Below are 14,754 nucleotides of genomic sequence, written 5' to 3'. Positions count from 1 at the left end.
CTGACTATTGTCTGAACCTGCCTTATCTCAAAGGACAGAATTATTGATACACAGAAGACTGTAAATTAACATTCAGTAAAGGCAAGTATAAAGTATTGCACTTATGAAAGTGAAATCAAATTTAATATAAAATTGATTATAAGCCACTGAAATACTGCAGAGGACAACAGGGTTTTAGTGTGGCTACTAAAGCAGTAATAAGCTAAGATAAATGATACAGTGGAAGTGAGAGGGAAGAAGGGAAATGTCTGATGGGTGTATTAATTGGAGTATTATCTAATCCAGGAGAGGTACATCCTGCTGCTGAAGGTGTACTGTGTCCAGACCTGAGCAACTTCATTAAGCAATGGAGGAGAATGGCAAAAACATACAGAAAATATGACTTTACAGGTATGTAATATTGGAAAAGCTGGATTTAGAGGAAGGTTGAATGGACGTGATTTCTTCAGATGTAAAATATTGTTACAAAAACATTATAAGCTCCATCAGTCAAGCACAAAGTAATCTGCTTCTAATTTGTGGTGAAAACCCCTCCCCAGTATTCTGAAAATAAAAGCTTTCTACTAAAGCAGTATCAGTGATGCTAAGTTGTGGAATTTCATTCACTGGGCGTGTTTTAGAGTAGTATAAATGAATGGATCATAAGATGACATCCTGCCACTCTGGTTTGCGCTTTTTGGTTTTATTTTGCAAAATGCACAGAAATCTGTTTCAAACATCAGCTGTGACTGCGTTCAGCACCAATGGGACTCCCAAAGGAAAACCAGCATGAGCCAAACGATATGTGTTCCTGGGAAATTCACTGATGAAGTAGGCCTCAGTGTAAATACCCGTGAAAGAGAAAAGTTGCCAAAGTCCCCTTGGAGCAGGTCCATGAACAGAAGTCCAAATGCAGAAGGTCCTGCTTTGAAATAGAAAGAGCCAGGCAAGGCAAAACTGGTTGGAGGCAAAGACAAGAGGAACCCCTTTTAGTTGTCTGGGATACAGTGGCTGTCAGTTCAAATGGAGGAGCAAACCAGTACATTGTACATGTCAGCTTAGTGGCTCCTTGTTCATGGCTTGATGGGCAGACTTCGGTCACAAGGATGACTCCTGGATTTTGCACGCTGGCATCATGCCCAGCCTACTGTCATGCTGGGTGTTTGCATTCGTGTTACAATGCTATTAACATTGATAATTAAATGTATTCGTGGAAGAATTTGAGTACTTGACATAAAACCATGTTACCTGATTTGCATTCAGGCCAAAGAAACTGCTTTTACTTCACCCAGAGATCTGTGGCTGCCCAGTGTTTATGCTTTCTCCCCGGCTCTTTTTTCTTAATGATATAAACAAACCCAAGGCTCAAACCTACATTAATGCTTCCACCAGGATAAGTGATGCCTTAAGAGGCTACCCAGAACAGAGGGTAGACAGTGTTAAAGGAATAAAGTAGGTATTTATTAAAAGGCCTCCAAAGGACACATCTTGGGCAGTACAAGAGCCTGGCTGAGGCTACACCCAAGATGGACAATGGATCACGAGTTTTCACACTTTTATAAGTTTTGGTTCAGTTACATATTGGGGTTAATTGCCCAATTACAGCTTCAGGTTATGAAGTCCCATCCTCCCAGTTTGCTCTCCTCAATTTGCTGTTTGTATTTTTGGGCCTGAAGCTGCAACGGTGTCCTTGGTTCTCAGGCCAGAAAAGGATTCTTTTGTCCAACTACCCTGTGAGGAGAACTTGCCAACACTTTATATGAAGTTCAGAGTTATATACGAATGCAGTACATAACCTGGAAAATATGAAATCTAAAACTTAAGGCATCATAAGGACCATTCTTTGACTTACTGCAATGGAATCTCTCCTGTTGATATTGATACTGATACTCTGTAAAACATAATGCTACTCTGGGAGGACTGCTGGGCCTTATAACTCCCAGTTTGTGACTGGCAATTGTTTGAGTGTGTGGCAGGTACAATTTCACATGATAAATGACCAATTTTAGTGCCCAAGATGCTCCCATTGATAGTATTACAAAGGTAGCCCAGCATGAGACATGCTAGTTCATAAGAATTCCTGAGTGGGAGGATTTTTTTTCCCCATTTTTACAGATGGATAGAAACCTGAAGGAGTGAAATGACTTGCAGAGGTTGCATACAAAGTCTGTGGGAAATTTGGGCTAAGAGCTGTCTTATAGCTCCCAGTTCAAGATCTTAACCACAAGATCGTATTTCCCCCCACATCAGTGAAGCCCTGTTTCATCACCTTCAACAGCTGATAAATTACTGGTTTGAGCTGCTGAAATGCCAGAACTTTGAAGGGAAAGGTAAGAAGTTTTTGTGGCTTATAAGTGTTTTCATGGACACCTTAAATCATTCACTAACTAATGAAATTAACTTTCTTTCCTGACTTGTAATTAAGTGCTTAAGAAAGCTGTGGAAGCCATCAGTTGATCAAAAAATTAGAAGTACATTTCAGAAATAGTTCAGAGACTAAGAGATAGTAAACTACTTTTTAAATACTTTAAACTGATTACATTTATAAAGCGCTTTTTTTTTTTTTTTTTCCTTTCTCTCCAGGAAACAGAATAATATCTATAAATAACTCTACAGCAAAACATTCAGCTGCTTAGAGGCATCTCTCTCTGAAGATCTTTTTGGAAGTGCACTTCTTTTGAGACCTTTTTGTGTGATGATTACATCAAATTGCCACACAGTTCCCTTTAGGTCCCATGTGACACTGTCTCAAAGATAAGGACAGATATCCAGTAATTGATTATGCCATGTAATAATTCCAGGTATACCTTCACTGAAGCCCTTAGGCATTTGTTTTGGGGTATGTCTGTGTTTCAGTCTGATGCCTTTAGGTCAGTTCAGGCAGATGATGGGGATGACTGAAAAAGGTGTTTGAAGCATCAGGAGCAGTCAGGTTGCAAAGATTTAGGTGTCAGTAGAGCCGAGTGTATCTTCCACGGCTGTCTTCAACACTGAAGTCTGTACTGGGCAATCTTCCTTGGTGTTGGTACCTAACTTAAGAGCATGGAAGTTTGCTTTGGTCTTGCTCACATACTGCAGTCACGCTTCCCACTTGTACTACCGGAAAAATGCTGGATCACCCCAGGACAACATCCACTCCCTCTCTTTGAGTTACTGCATGAATTAATGCCCTCAAAATTAGCACTTACAGAGATGCTTTTCCTGTGTAAGCCTGAAACTTGTATCTCAGAAGAACCTGCTGTTATTTTTTCTTAGTGAATGACTTTCATTGGAAAATCCGATTGATGGAGAAATTCAGATCACAGAACTCTTGGTTTTAGTGTCAGTCCTCCTTTCCTTTGTCATTTATTAAACTCTCTTCACCATGTTAGTTTTGACATAATCATAGTCCTTTTTATCCTTTCCTGCATATAGTTCTGAAGGAGAAACCACATTTTATTCCTAATGTAAACAATATTAAAAAATGCTCATTATTTATTTACATATTTATTGGTAAGCCCCTGAAATCATATGTGAGGTCATAAATATTATATATACATGGCATTTAATAAGAAATAACACTATCTAATAAACCCCAACATGGAATCAAAAAAAAATAAGCTCTCAAAGCTGACCTACTTTTTTGTTCTCCCTACTTTTAGTGAATTACACGCTTCCTATGATAATATTTTGGTGTTACTGTATGCTTGGCAGGAATTGTGTTACTGAAGGTGATTCATTCATAATTTTCCTAGCAATTGAACCTGCAAAAGGAAGTTTTAAAGAAATACTTCTACAGCTAGTGATCTTATTTTTCCATGGAAAATGTTAAATTTAGTCTGTTATGGGAGGTACAGTTATTAAGCACTAAAATCCTTTATTTTCCATGCAGTGGAAATTATTATGCAGTGTGAATAATACCCCCCCCCACCACCACCAAAAACAAACCAAAAACCCCCACAAAACCCAAACAAAAACACCAAAACCCCCAAATCCCCACATCTATATTCTGATTGAGGCACAAGGCTGGCTGGAACTAGCATTTAATATTTGTAAATACTGTGAAATTAGAAGAGAGATTTTTAGCTGTTTCTTAAAACTCTTCAGAGAGGCTAAAGAATAAACCTGTCCATGTCCTTCCTGAGTTCACAAGACAAGTAAGTTTTACATACTTTTTTTCTAATAGCTCTGTGTTTAGTTTTTGTTGCTGCTGTTGTTGTCGTTGTTTTGTTCTTTTTTTTTTTTTTTTTTCTTGTAGAATTTGTGACTGCATTCACTTTCTCCATTGCAAATAAACTTTCTTCTGTTCTGCCTCTTTCTTACATGGACACTACTTTTTTACCCCATTCATTGTGTTTTCCATGTTTTCATTACCTGGGATTCTTTGCATAAAACCTACTTCTCCTCTCTTCCTCTGGCAGAATAATTTTCTTCAGCATTTTCTTGTGTGTGTGTACATGATATCACTTATTCTTTTTGTTCTGCATATCCCTCTCGTCTCATTCTTCCACTTGTAGGCACATTTCCATTGTTTTGTAGCAGGGTGTTGTTACATCATATTTTTCAGTGGAAGACCAATAAATCCTAAAGTACTCGCTTTGTTTTCTCACTTTGATGCCTGGCTTCTGAGTTTCTTTTTCTATTTGAAAAAATTTGGTTATTTTTAGGCTCATAACCAACAAATATGCTTCCTTGCAGGACTGCCATGGTCCAGGAAGGTTCTGCCTTTGGATATCTCTCCAGAAGTGCTCTCTTTCCCCTTACAAGTACTGTTCAGCCACATTTCTTTTATCTTTTTTGGAAATACTGCTTACCTCAAAACCCTGTAAAATAGAAATAAAAATATTAGTAAGTATTCAAAGCTGCAAAAAAACCAACATACCATTAAATATTAGTGATACTCTGTGTCAGATATTCAGATTAGGAAAATTGTTTTCATGCTGTCAATAAACTGTGAATTGCATTTTGGATGTGGTGTGTATATAACACACAGTTTTTATGTATATGTATACTACTAGGGTCCAAACTTTTACCCTTTTTAAACCCTAAGCATAGCTTTTTCTTCTAAATTAAACCTTTAAAACTTAGATAGGTGCATGAATTAAAGTAATTCAGTCAAAAAATTAAATCCCCAGTGAACTCTTAACATTTGAATGACTGAGGAATCAGATTTACAGTGGAATTTAGAATTTAATTTTATAGGTATTGTGATGTCTTGATACTTACAGGATGAGGTCCAACCAACACTCCCTGCTTTTTCTGAAAGAGTGGTAAATGCAATGATGTGATAATGAGAGCAAAATCAGAATTAATAAAGATTAGCAAAAAATGTGTCCACATGTAGCACCTTCACATCTGCTGGGTGGAAATACCTATGTGCTGTAAACCAGCTTTCTAACAAGAGCTAGACTGAGTTTATAGATTTGGCATGTGATTTACTCAGCTTCTAACTGTTAGGTCTTTTGAAAAGTACTAATGGAAGATTTACTTAATGCAATTTACAGAAACTTTTTTAACTCAAAGAAGCAAACCCCTTGTAGTGGCACTGTGTTCTCATATACTTATGGAAAGAAATACAAAAGCATTTGGAAGATACTTTTCCAAGAAGTTGTGAAATGTGGTTATGTACCTTGACCAGTCTCCCTGAAATAGCCTGCCCATCACTTCATTCCTGTATATTAACTCAGGTAGACACTGAATCTGACCTTAAAAAAATACTTACATATTAATATTCTTGGTTTGGTTTTGTTTTTCGTTTGGGTTTTTCTGTTCGTTTGTTTCTGTTTTGTTTGGGTTTTTTACTTGTTTTGATATTTGTGGGAGTTTGTTTTGTTTTGTTTACTCTTGTTCTTGAAGCAAACCTCTCCTGCCCTTAATGAATGGAAAATAAGAATCTCTAGTCGTTAACCTCCTGCATAACGATGTCCATGAGAAACATTTCCTTCCAGTTCCACCGAGGTAAGTCTGTGTGTCTTTCTGATGCTGTGTGAGACTTTTCTAGAGACATTAATATGGTGTGAAGCTACTGGTCTGAACAAGGCAGAAATCTCCGCAGCAGCAGCATCTGTCATTGAGCACCAGGTCTCTGTTCTCTGCTCTCTACATTGGTAGACTGTTATCACATCCCTTCTCCTCAAGTACTGCACAAATTCTAAAAGGTCACAAAGGGCAATGAGGTTAACAGAAAATCTGGCTGAAGGGCACTGCTAGAGGTTTTCTGAGACACTGAATTTCCCTGGGGTGCTGGTATAGCTCAGTTCTGTGGGGTGCCTGAGTGAGTGGGTCTGTCTGGGATGGAGGTTCGGGTCTCTACTCCGGGTGAAAGAAACTTGCACAAAACTGAAAACACAACTCAAATTTCAACCTCATTGTTTTTTAAAGGCCAGATACGCTCCTTTGATCTTTTACAGTCTATTATGCAGGAGGTACTTAGTCTTATGTTACTTCTGTCCTTTTTTCTTCCTGCCTCTCTCTCTCCCTTCAGAGCACTACATCTCTTCTCAGGACAAGAGAAAAGCAAGGTGACAGGTATAACTCCAATAGCGTATGCAAGTTCTATATTGAGAAACAGTGCATCAAAGTGAACCTCCATGCCAAAAATATGAGGAAAGCTGATCCTGGAGCCTGTGAGATGATGAGAGTATATGGAGGATGTACCACCCAAAGCTGATCTTGCACGCTTCCATCAGCATCAGACACTGCAGCTGCTAGCAAGAGGTGGGCTTAAGAGAGGCAATATTGCTGGTCCTGTGTCTGCCCAGATGCAAGAGGGTAAGTATCCAAATAATTTGTTCTTGCCCAAATGAAAGAGAAATTCATCAGGTTTACAGTTTAGTTCTGAAAAAAACCCCAAAAAACAACAAAACAACAAACAAACAAACAAAAAAACCACCACAAAAAACCCCAACCCCACAAACAACTATGTGTGAGCTTTTGAAGTTCTGCCATCAGCAGTAAAACTGAAGAGCTGTTTCAGGCTGTTAGTTTTAAGGAGAAATACCTGATCTATTCATAAAACTGTTAGTCACAGACAGGGTGTAATTTGTGGTGATACTTACTAGAAATTATAAAAACGTATTCTTTTTGGCAGATAATACAGTTAGTTTAATTGTTTCAAATCTGGATAGGCCTTGTTGCTTCACGTAATGTCATTTTATCTATCCATTCATCGTGTTCTTGTGAAATAGCAAGTAAAGTGCTGTCTTGTAAGGCAGCGAACAGCAGTAAGTCCACTGCAGCGCTTCCTGTGCAATTAATTTTTCTCAGTTTGGCCCTATTTATAGTTCTTGCCCAGTGCAGTGACAGCCCTTTAAAATTTTTTTTTCAAGATAACTTGACTCCAAAAGTAATTGCATTTGTTTGTTTTGTCCTTTTTCTCCTTCAATATACCTTAGCTAGTAGCTCACACAATAGTGGTGGTTGCAATATCAGCTTGTTTTATTGAAATACTGTTTGCATTTGGCTCATACACTTTAGAATTATGATAACTTAATGGCTGCTTTAGAGAAGAATATGCTAACGTGGGTAAAACAAATTTGATTTCAAGGATCCAACATCTTAATTTATCTGTAGAATCGAAAAATACAGATCCGATGTAGTTTTACAGAGTACCTTTGTGAAAACCGTTTTCTGAGCAAAATTTAATGCCGGTGTTTCCTTTTGCCACGCAACAGTTGCATTATGCTATCCCTCTGCTTTACAGCTTCCAGTAAAAGCTGTAAATCGTTTCTTGTATGTAAGCAAGGGCAGTGGTAAACACAGGAAGAGATTCTTAGTCGCAGCTAATTCTCAATAGAAAATCGTATTTTTATCCGTTTCCCATATTGCATTAATTGATCCAGACTGTAAAGTGTTCTACAAAAGAATCCTTAACACACACTAGACTGTTTAGAGAAGGTGTTTCACTTTCCAGAGTCAAATACAAATTAGTTCTGTCAAACGGTGCTTTTCTCATTGTGTTACGGGCAAAGTGTTTGGTGTTTCGAAGCTGATTTCCCTGCAGGTTTTTACAAACTGTGTCACTACTTGGGAATGAAGTCCGCAGCCATCAGAGCCGAGCTGGCCGGAGCGGGATTTCCCGGAGCGCGCAGAGGCGGCGATGCCGCTCCGCAGCGGCGGCGGTGCGGGGAGCGCGGCGCGGGGAGCGCGGAGCCGGGAGCGCGGTGTGAGGAGCGCGGTGCGGGGAGCGCGGAGCCGGGAGCGCGGTGCGGGGAGCGCGGTGCCGAGAGCGCGGTGCGGGGAGCGCGGAGCCGGGAGCGCGGCGCGGGGAGCGCGGTGTGAGGAGCGCGGTGCGGGGAGCGCGGTGCCGGGAGCGCGGAGCCGGGAGCGCGGTGTGAGGAGCGCGGTGCCGGGAGCGCGGTGCCGGGAGCGCGGAGCCGGGAGCGCGGCGCGGGGAGCGCGGTGTGAGGAGCGCGGAGCCGGGAGCGCGGTGTGAGGAGCGCGGTGCCGGGAGCGGGGAGCCGGGAGCGCGGCGCCGGGAGCGCGGTGCGGGGAGCGCGGTGCCGAGAGCGCGGCGCGGGGAGCGCGGCGCGGGGAGCGCGGCGCGGGGAGCGCGGTGCGGGGAGCGCGGTGCCGGGAGCGCGGTGTGAGGAGCGCGGTGCGGGGAGCGCGGTGCCGAGAGCGCGGTGTGAGGAGCGCGGTGCGGAGAGCGCGGTGCGGGGAGCGCGGTGCCGGGAGCGCGGTGTGAGGAGCGCGGTGCGGGGAGCGCGGTGCCGAGAGCGCGGTGCCGAGAGCGCGGTGTGAGGAGCGCGGTGTGAGGAGCGCGGCGCGGGGAGCGCGGTGCCGGGAGCGCGGTGCGGGGAGCGCGGAGCCGGGAGCGCGGCGCGGGGAGCGCGGTGTGAGGAGCGCGGAGCCGGGAGCGCGGTGCGGGGAGCGCGGAGCCGGGAGCGCGGCGCGGGGAGCGCGGTGTGAGGAGCGCGGTGCGGGGAGCGCGGTGCCGGGAGCGCGGAGCCGGGAGCGCGGCGCGGGGAGCGCGGTGTGAGGAGCGCGGAGCCGGGAGCGGGGAGCCGGGAGCGCGGTGCCGGGAGCGGGGAGCCGGGAGCGCGGCGCCGGGAGCGCGGAGCCGGGAGCGCGGAGCCGGGAGCGCGGTGCCGTGCGCGGCCAGCCCGGAGGGTGGCACTGGCCCTCCACGCACCGCCCGCCCCAGCCCCGCGGCCGAGGGTGCGTCCTGCCCGCGCTCCGAGGCAGCGCCCTCGGTCATGTTTTTGTCAAAATATTGGCACCGGTTCTGCGACTGGTTCCCGAATTGTTTCGGTGCGGTAGACACAATGCTGTTTGCCCGGGGGTGAGTAAACAAACCCCAGCCTGCTCTCTGCGTTTCCCTTACCTGCAGATGGGCTGGAGGGACTCCCACCGCCCGTGGGTGTGAGCCCATCGATTTCTGACTGGGATAAGATTGGGAGCTGGGCCATGTGTTATTAAGGGCGATACACAAGAAAAGCCAGGTTTGTAAGCCTCTCTTCCAGATGAGAGAATCCTCTTGTATCTCTGTTTCTCCCCCCACCGCCGTGTGGAATTGTCTGTAGGTGCATTTGCAACTTTCATGCATAGCCTACTCAAAAACAAGATGCAGAGTTTAAATATGATTGCCACCAAAACTATTTTGCTGTCACGTACTTGACTGCAGGTCGTCTTGATCTGTTGTGTTCAGCTACTCAGTTAACAGGACTATGGACAACAGCTGTGTACAGAAACAGTAAATGGGCCAGGGAAAGTGCTAAAAATGTCAGATTCTTCTGATGTGTTCTGGAGGGACAATGACAATGGTATGGAGTAAAGAAATCCCACTTCTTCAAGGAAACTTAAGGAATTAATATTAAGGCTTTGGGCACTCAGCTTTGACCTTGCTGTTTATCTTTGAATGACAAAATCTTAAGAACAAAAACAAATCTCTAAGGGAGGACCTAGTTCAAGCCCCCAGTTCTCATCGTAGGATCGCATTGTCAAGTTGCGGGATTAGTTAATTCTGGAAGAGGAAAAATGTGTTCCTTTCTGAATTTACATTTTTAAAAACATGTTTGTTTGTTTTCCTGCTCAGCTCCTCACGCCTTGTAAATTGTGAATTTCTCTTTTGGCTATGTACGATAAGCAAAACGGTTTCATTCTACAAGTGTATTAATCATCCTGAGCTTAAAAATACCAAAGCGTAAACGCCGTAGTTTCTAAAGGGGTTGATCTTAAATAACTACAGTGATCTGACCGTTGCAGCTCTTTAATTTTATAGAATGAACTATGGGTTTAAAGTGACTTACTGTTGTTTCACAGTAATGAAATGTGCAGCAGGGTGAAAAATTAGTTTTGACGGTGAAATTTGGTGGTGATCGCATTGGATTGTTAATGGTTTGGAAGATCTCAACACTGATTACAACCCCGAATGTGCCGCTGTTAAGAGTTGGGTAAAACATACAGGAAAAAGAGTGTTTTAGGGACCGAGGGGTGCTGATTTGCGGCAATGAAGTATTTCACTACTGGGCTGTCAGGGGTAAAGGCCGATGGCACGAAGCTGGAGCAAGCCCTGCGCTCCGGGCGCTGAGACAGTAGCGAGGTTCGGCCACAGGAGGCACAGCCGGTGCGCGCCGCGCGGAGCTTTCCCTAATCCCTGCGGGCTGGCCACGGGGAGATGCAGATCAGCTCCGGGCCGCGTCCTTCCCTCCCCACCCCCCGGCCCGTCCCAGCTTTTGCTAACCCTCCTTGTCTTCTGATTGCATTGATCCTCTGAGAGGGCGCGCTTCTGCTCGGGCAGGGCAGCGTCAGTATTAAGAGATCAGGGCTGGCTTTCTCCCAGCCTACGTGAATGGATTTGGTGTCAAGGGCAAGGAAAGGCAGCTGCTGCTGCCCCAGAGCACCACCCACCCACCTGTTCGCTAGGGAAAGTGTTACTGGCCCCAGGTGAGGCTGCGGCCTTTCACACTAAGAGTCCCCGGAGCTCAGAAACCCTAAACACGCTCCCTGGGGCCCCAAGTGTAGCGCCTGCCAGAGCTGTACTCACCCTGAGCACCAGTGAAGTTTCTTTCTTTCAGATTACAAGTGACTCTCTTAAAAATCCCAAGTAGGAGCCACAACTTAACTTCTCATTTCGGGGAAGTTTATGCGTGTGCTTAAATTAGAATGTCATCTGATAAGGCGCAGTTCCCACATCCACTGTCTTATGACAGCTACACATATTTAATGAACAGTGGTTCCATAGGGTACAGTCAGTGTCCCTGGAATAATAAAGGACACCGCATCACTTCTGAGGGCACAAGAGAAAGAAGAAATAAACCGTTTCTGGTTTACAGGAATTTAGACTCCTATTTCAAATTTAATTTAATTCTTATGGAGAGAGTCCCTGTAGGAGCAGCCAAAGTTTAATCAGTAACACAACAGCGATTTAACTCAATTCGCAGTATCTTAGTCATATGGAGAAGCTGCTGCAACTGATTAGAAAGCCCATTTCATTGAAATACTGCATGGAAGCATGAAAATTCCAGTGAGGAAAGGCAACAGTCACTTCATCATTCTAGATCCCATGTTAACGCATCACCAACTCTCACATTCAAAGCCTTTTTAGAGAAATTTAATAGTTGGGGCACTAATAACCACCCACAACCCTTAATTCTGAGTGATTATTCTAAGCACAAATTAACAGATCTGGGCCATTACTACCTCGAACTGAATCATTCAGAGGGGTGGGAGGGAAGAAAAAAGGCGATACTCCACGGGAATGCCTCAGGATTAACTGCTTTTGTACATTTCCAAGCACTTTTGTCAATAGCATCCCTTGTGAAATAAATTCCTTTTCTAGTTCCTTTCACACTGTTTACAGGCAGATGACTTACAAGATTGCAATATACACTCAAATAAGATTTTCCAAGTTACAAGAATTATTCACTTCAGGTAATTTTATTCTTTATAGTCTCTACATATTTGAATTTTTACTTGATAAATTCATAACAATGTATAAGTACTTAAGAAAAAAAAAAACCAAAACCCAAGAACAACAACAAAAACAACACAAATCAAAGCCAGCAAACAGTTGGTCCCCAAAGAATAAAGCAAGCAATCAGTTCAAGAAACACACTTGATTTATTTTGTATAAAAAGGGTTAAGTTTACAACTAAACTTTTATAAAAAGTTTAGCATGATTAAGTACATCATTACATTTTTTGCAGAAATGTATATTTCTGCCACTATACAAGAAAACTCTAATTAAAGAGTTCACAAGGTTTCACTCATATATATATATTTATATATAAATATATACACAGCATTCAGTCCTAGGTTTGTGTCAAAAAGGTAATTTCTGACCACAGACTTTCCTAAAAAACTGAACACTGGATCCTTCTGGTACTCACGCTCCACCTTTGGAAAAAAGGCAAAGTCTGCTTTAAAATGGGCAACTCCTTGTGAGATTTTTGTTTCGCTCCCCACGTTGGGAATAGTATATAAAGGAAGCCTTCCAACTAGGGAAAGGGTATTTAAGAGTCTCTTCATAAATAACTAGGTTCAGTCCAAGTTGAAAAATGGGGTGGGGATAAAGATCAAACTTGATTTTTTTTTCTTCTTTAATTATTTTAAAAGGTCCTTTTTCTTGAACGTGGATTTCCCCCTCCAGATACAGCTGAAAAATAAATTCAGCACCTCAAAAAAAAAAAAAAAATCCTGTAGACATTTTCTTGTGCAAAAGAAAAAAAAAATCTCATCAGTGGAACACCTGCAAGAGATTGAAAAGAGGCATATTTAGGAGAATGCTAACAGGGCAGAGATCCGGACAGACTGGCGCCAGAGAGGAAGCCACAGTTTGAACATTTAACCAAACACTCAGAGATTGGGCAAACCCTGGCGTCCAGATGCAACACATACACGCTCACACACTCGCTCTCAAGAGCACAAATTGAACATAAAAATAACATACACTCCAGGGAAAGGCTAGAAAGAGGATTCTCAGTCCAATCTTTATTTAGATCTCTGTAAACGCAATGTTCAGAGGCGCCAGTCTGCCTCTTAGAGCAATTATTTGATTAAAAGCAGTCGCTTATTTAACTGATAGCGCAGACAATCCCACATCACAGAATTCAAGGAATTGTGCCAAGATTCCCAACCTAATCAGTCACTTTGGCCCGGGAAGTTAAGGCTCCAAGAACAGATAAGAATATGCATTAAGCAGAGAGAGGATCAGAGGAGCCTGTGCTGCTGGGTGAACCTTAGCGACACACACACACACACGCTTAGGACCTCAAGACTCAGTTGTTAGTCTCATTTCTTACTGATTACAAAGGCATCTCCTAATCAACTTCTAGGAGCTATTTTTAGCACATGCCATCAGGCCTCCCATTCCCCGGGGAGGGAGCTTTTACCCGAAGTTTAGGGAAAAGGCGCACTGCACTCACCGTTTGATTCAGCCACAAAGTGCTTTGCTATCGCTTGACATGAGCTCTGAGGGGAACTCGGACGCCTGCGAGAGAACAAGAGCAGGGTAAGGGCGAGGTGGCCGAGCACTCCCAGGGAGGCGGGAGTGGATTGTCCCGGCTCCCGCAGCGCTTCCCCCGTGGCGCGCCCGGCTCCAGCCCCGCCGCGGGAGAGGGCGCGCTGTCTGTCAGCCGCCACCCGCACTGGGGACACCGCTAACGCCGCCCAGCTCCCGAGCCAGGCTCGGCGGCGAGCCGGCACTTACCTGTAGCGAGAGGATGCTGATGTCTGTGTTGAGGGTGGTCAGAGGAGTTCTGGAGGAAGGGTTCTGCCCGGGTCTCTGGTGGTGCAGGCTGACGATGCTAGGGTGCGAGTCCAGGGCGATCTGCAGGTCCAGGATGTAGTCGATGACGTGCTGCAAGATTTCCATCTTGCTCACTTTCTTGTTCTGCGGGATGCTGGGCACCAGCTCCTTCAGCTTGGAGTAGCAGTCGTTCATGTTATACAGCAGGCTCATGGGATCATCCACGGGGGTTTTGCTCCGGGAGATGCCCAGGTTGTGCTCCGAGAGGCCGGTTTTCCTGACGGACCGCACCGGGCTGAAGGCTTTCATGCTGGCAAGCGGACGGAGAGCGCGATACCGGCGGACGGGCTGGAGCCTACGGAGCGCTGCGTTACCGCTCTGGCGCTGCCGGAGCTCGCACTGAAAGCCGGCGCTGCGCCGTCGCTCTTATACGGCGGCCGCCGCCGGGCCCGGCCCGCGCTCGCTGCCATTGGCGGCCGCCGGCACGTCCATCACCGCGGGGCGCCCTCAGTGGTGGGGCCTTCCGCCCGGCCAGCCAATGGCAGCGGGGGGCGGGGTCGCGCGCACAGCTGAGGGAGTAAATAGTGCACGGGGTTGTGCGGGGCCCGGGGCGGCAGCTCCGCGCTCCTGCCTGGCCCTCAGGCATCGTCCCCGGCCCTCAGGCTTCCCCCCGTGCCTCCTCTCCTCCCAGCCCGCTCCCCCATTTCTGCGCGGGCTCGCACCGGTGTGCGGGGCTGGCGGCGCGCCGGGAGCGCGGTGCGGGATGCGCAGTTCCCGCTGCAGCGAGAGGTGGCGAGGGCTGAGCCTTCCCCAGGTCACCGTGAATTGGAGCGTCCCGGCGGTGTTCGCATGTCCCCACTTAGCGCACGGCAGCCAAAGTCAACGGCCGGGTTTGCAGCCAGCGCTGTAGGCTGCGGCTGTAAGCAGGAGTGAAATAAAGCAAGTTTAAAGATAAAATAAGCCTTATAAACCCCACGGCAACTTTCCATCCTGGTGAGAACGGGACGCTGAGCACCCCACCAGCCAGGCAGGCGTCACTCGTAGCACCCTGCTTCCTGAGAACAGGGCTACTTCAGATGATGCTATTAATTGGAGATCATTAAGCA

General features: G+C 45.5%; 1 protein-coding gene across 1 annotated transcript; it reads right to left on the bottom strand.

Moving 5' to 3' along the window:
• Positions 1-11,822: 11,822 nt before the first annotated feature.
• On the bottom strand, positions 11,823-14,043 carry ID2 (inhibitor of DNA binding 2). The gene is made up of 3 exons (XM_040060591.2): positions 13,610-14,043; positions 13,326-13,390; positions 11,823-12,649 (listed from the first exon to the last, which is right to left on the bottom strand). Exons 1-2 carry the CDS (start codon positions 13,955-13,957, stop codon positions 13,334-13,336), a joined length of 405 nt encoding a protein of 134 aa, XP_039916525.1. The 5' UTR covers positions 13,958-14,043; the 3' UTR covers positions 11,823-12,649; positions 13,326-13,333.
• Between the last annotated feature and the right edge of the window lie 711 nt (positions 14,044-14,754).

The sequence above is a fragment of the Hirundo rustica genome, chromosome 3 (genome assembly GCF_015227805.2).
Source record: "Hirundo rustica isolate bHirRus1 chromosome 3, bHirRus1.pri.v3, whole genome shotgun sequence".
Taxonomy (NCBI): domain Eukaryota; kingdom Metazoa; phylum Chordata; class Aves; order Passeriformes; family Hirundinidae; genus Hirundo; species Hirundo rustica.
This window is presented reverse-complemented; position numbering and strand designations above follow the sequence as displayed.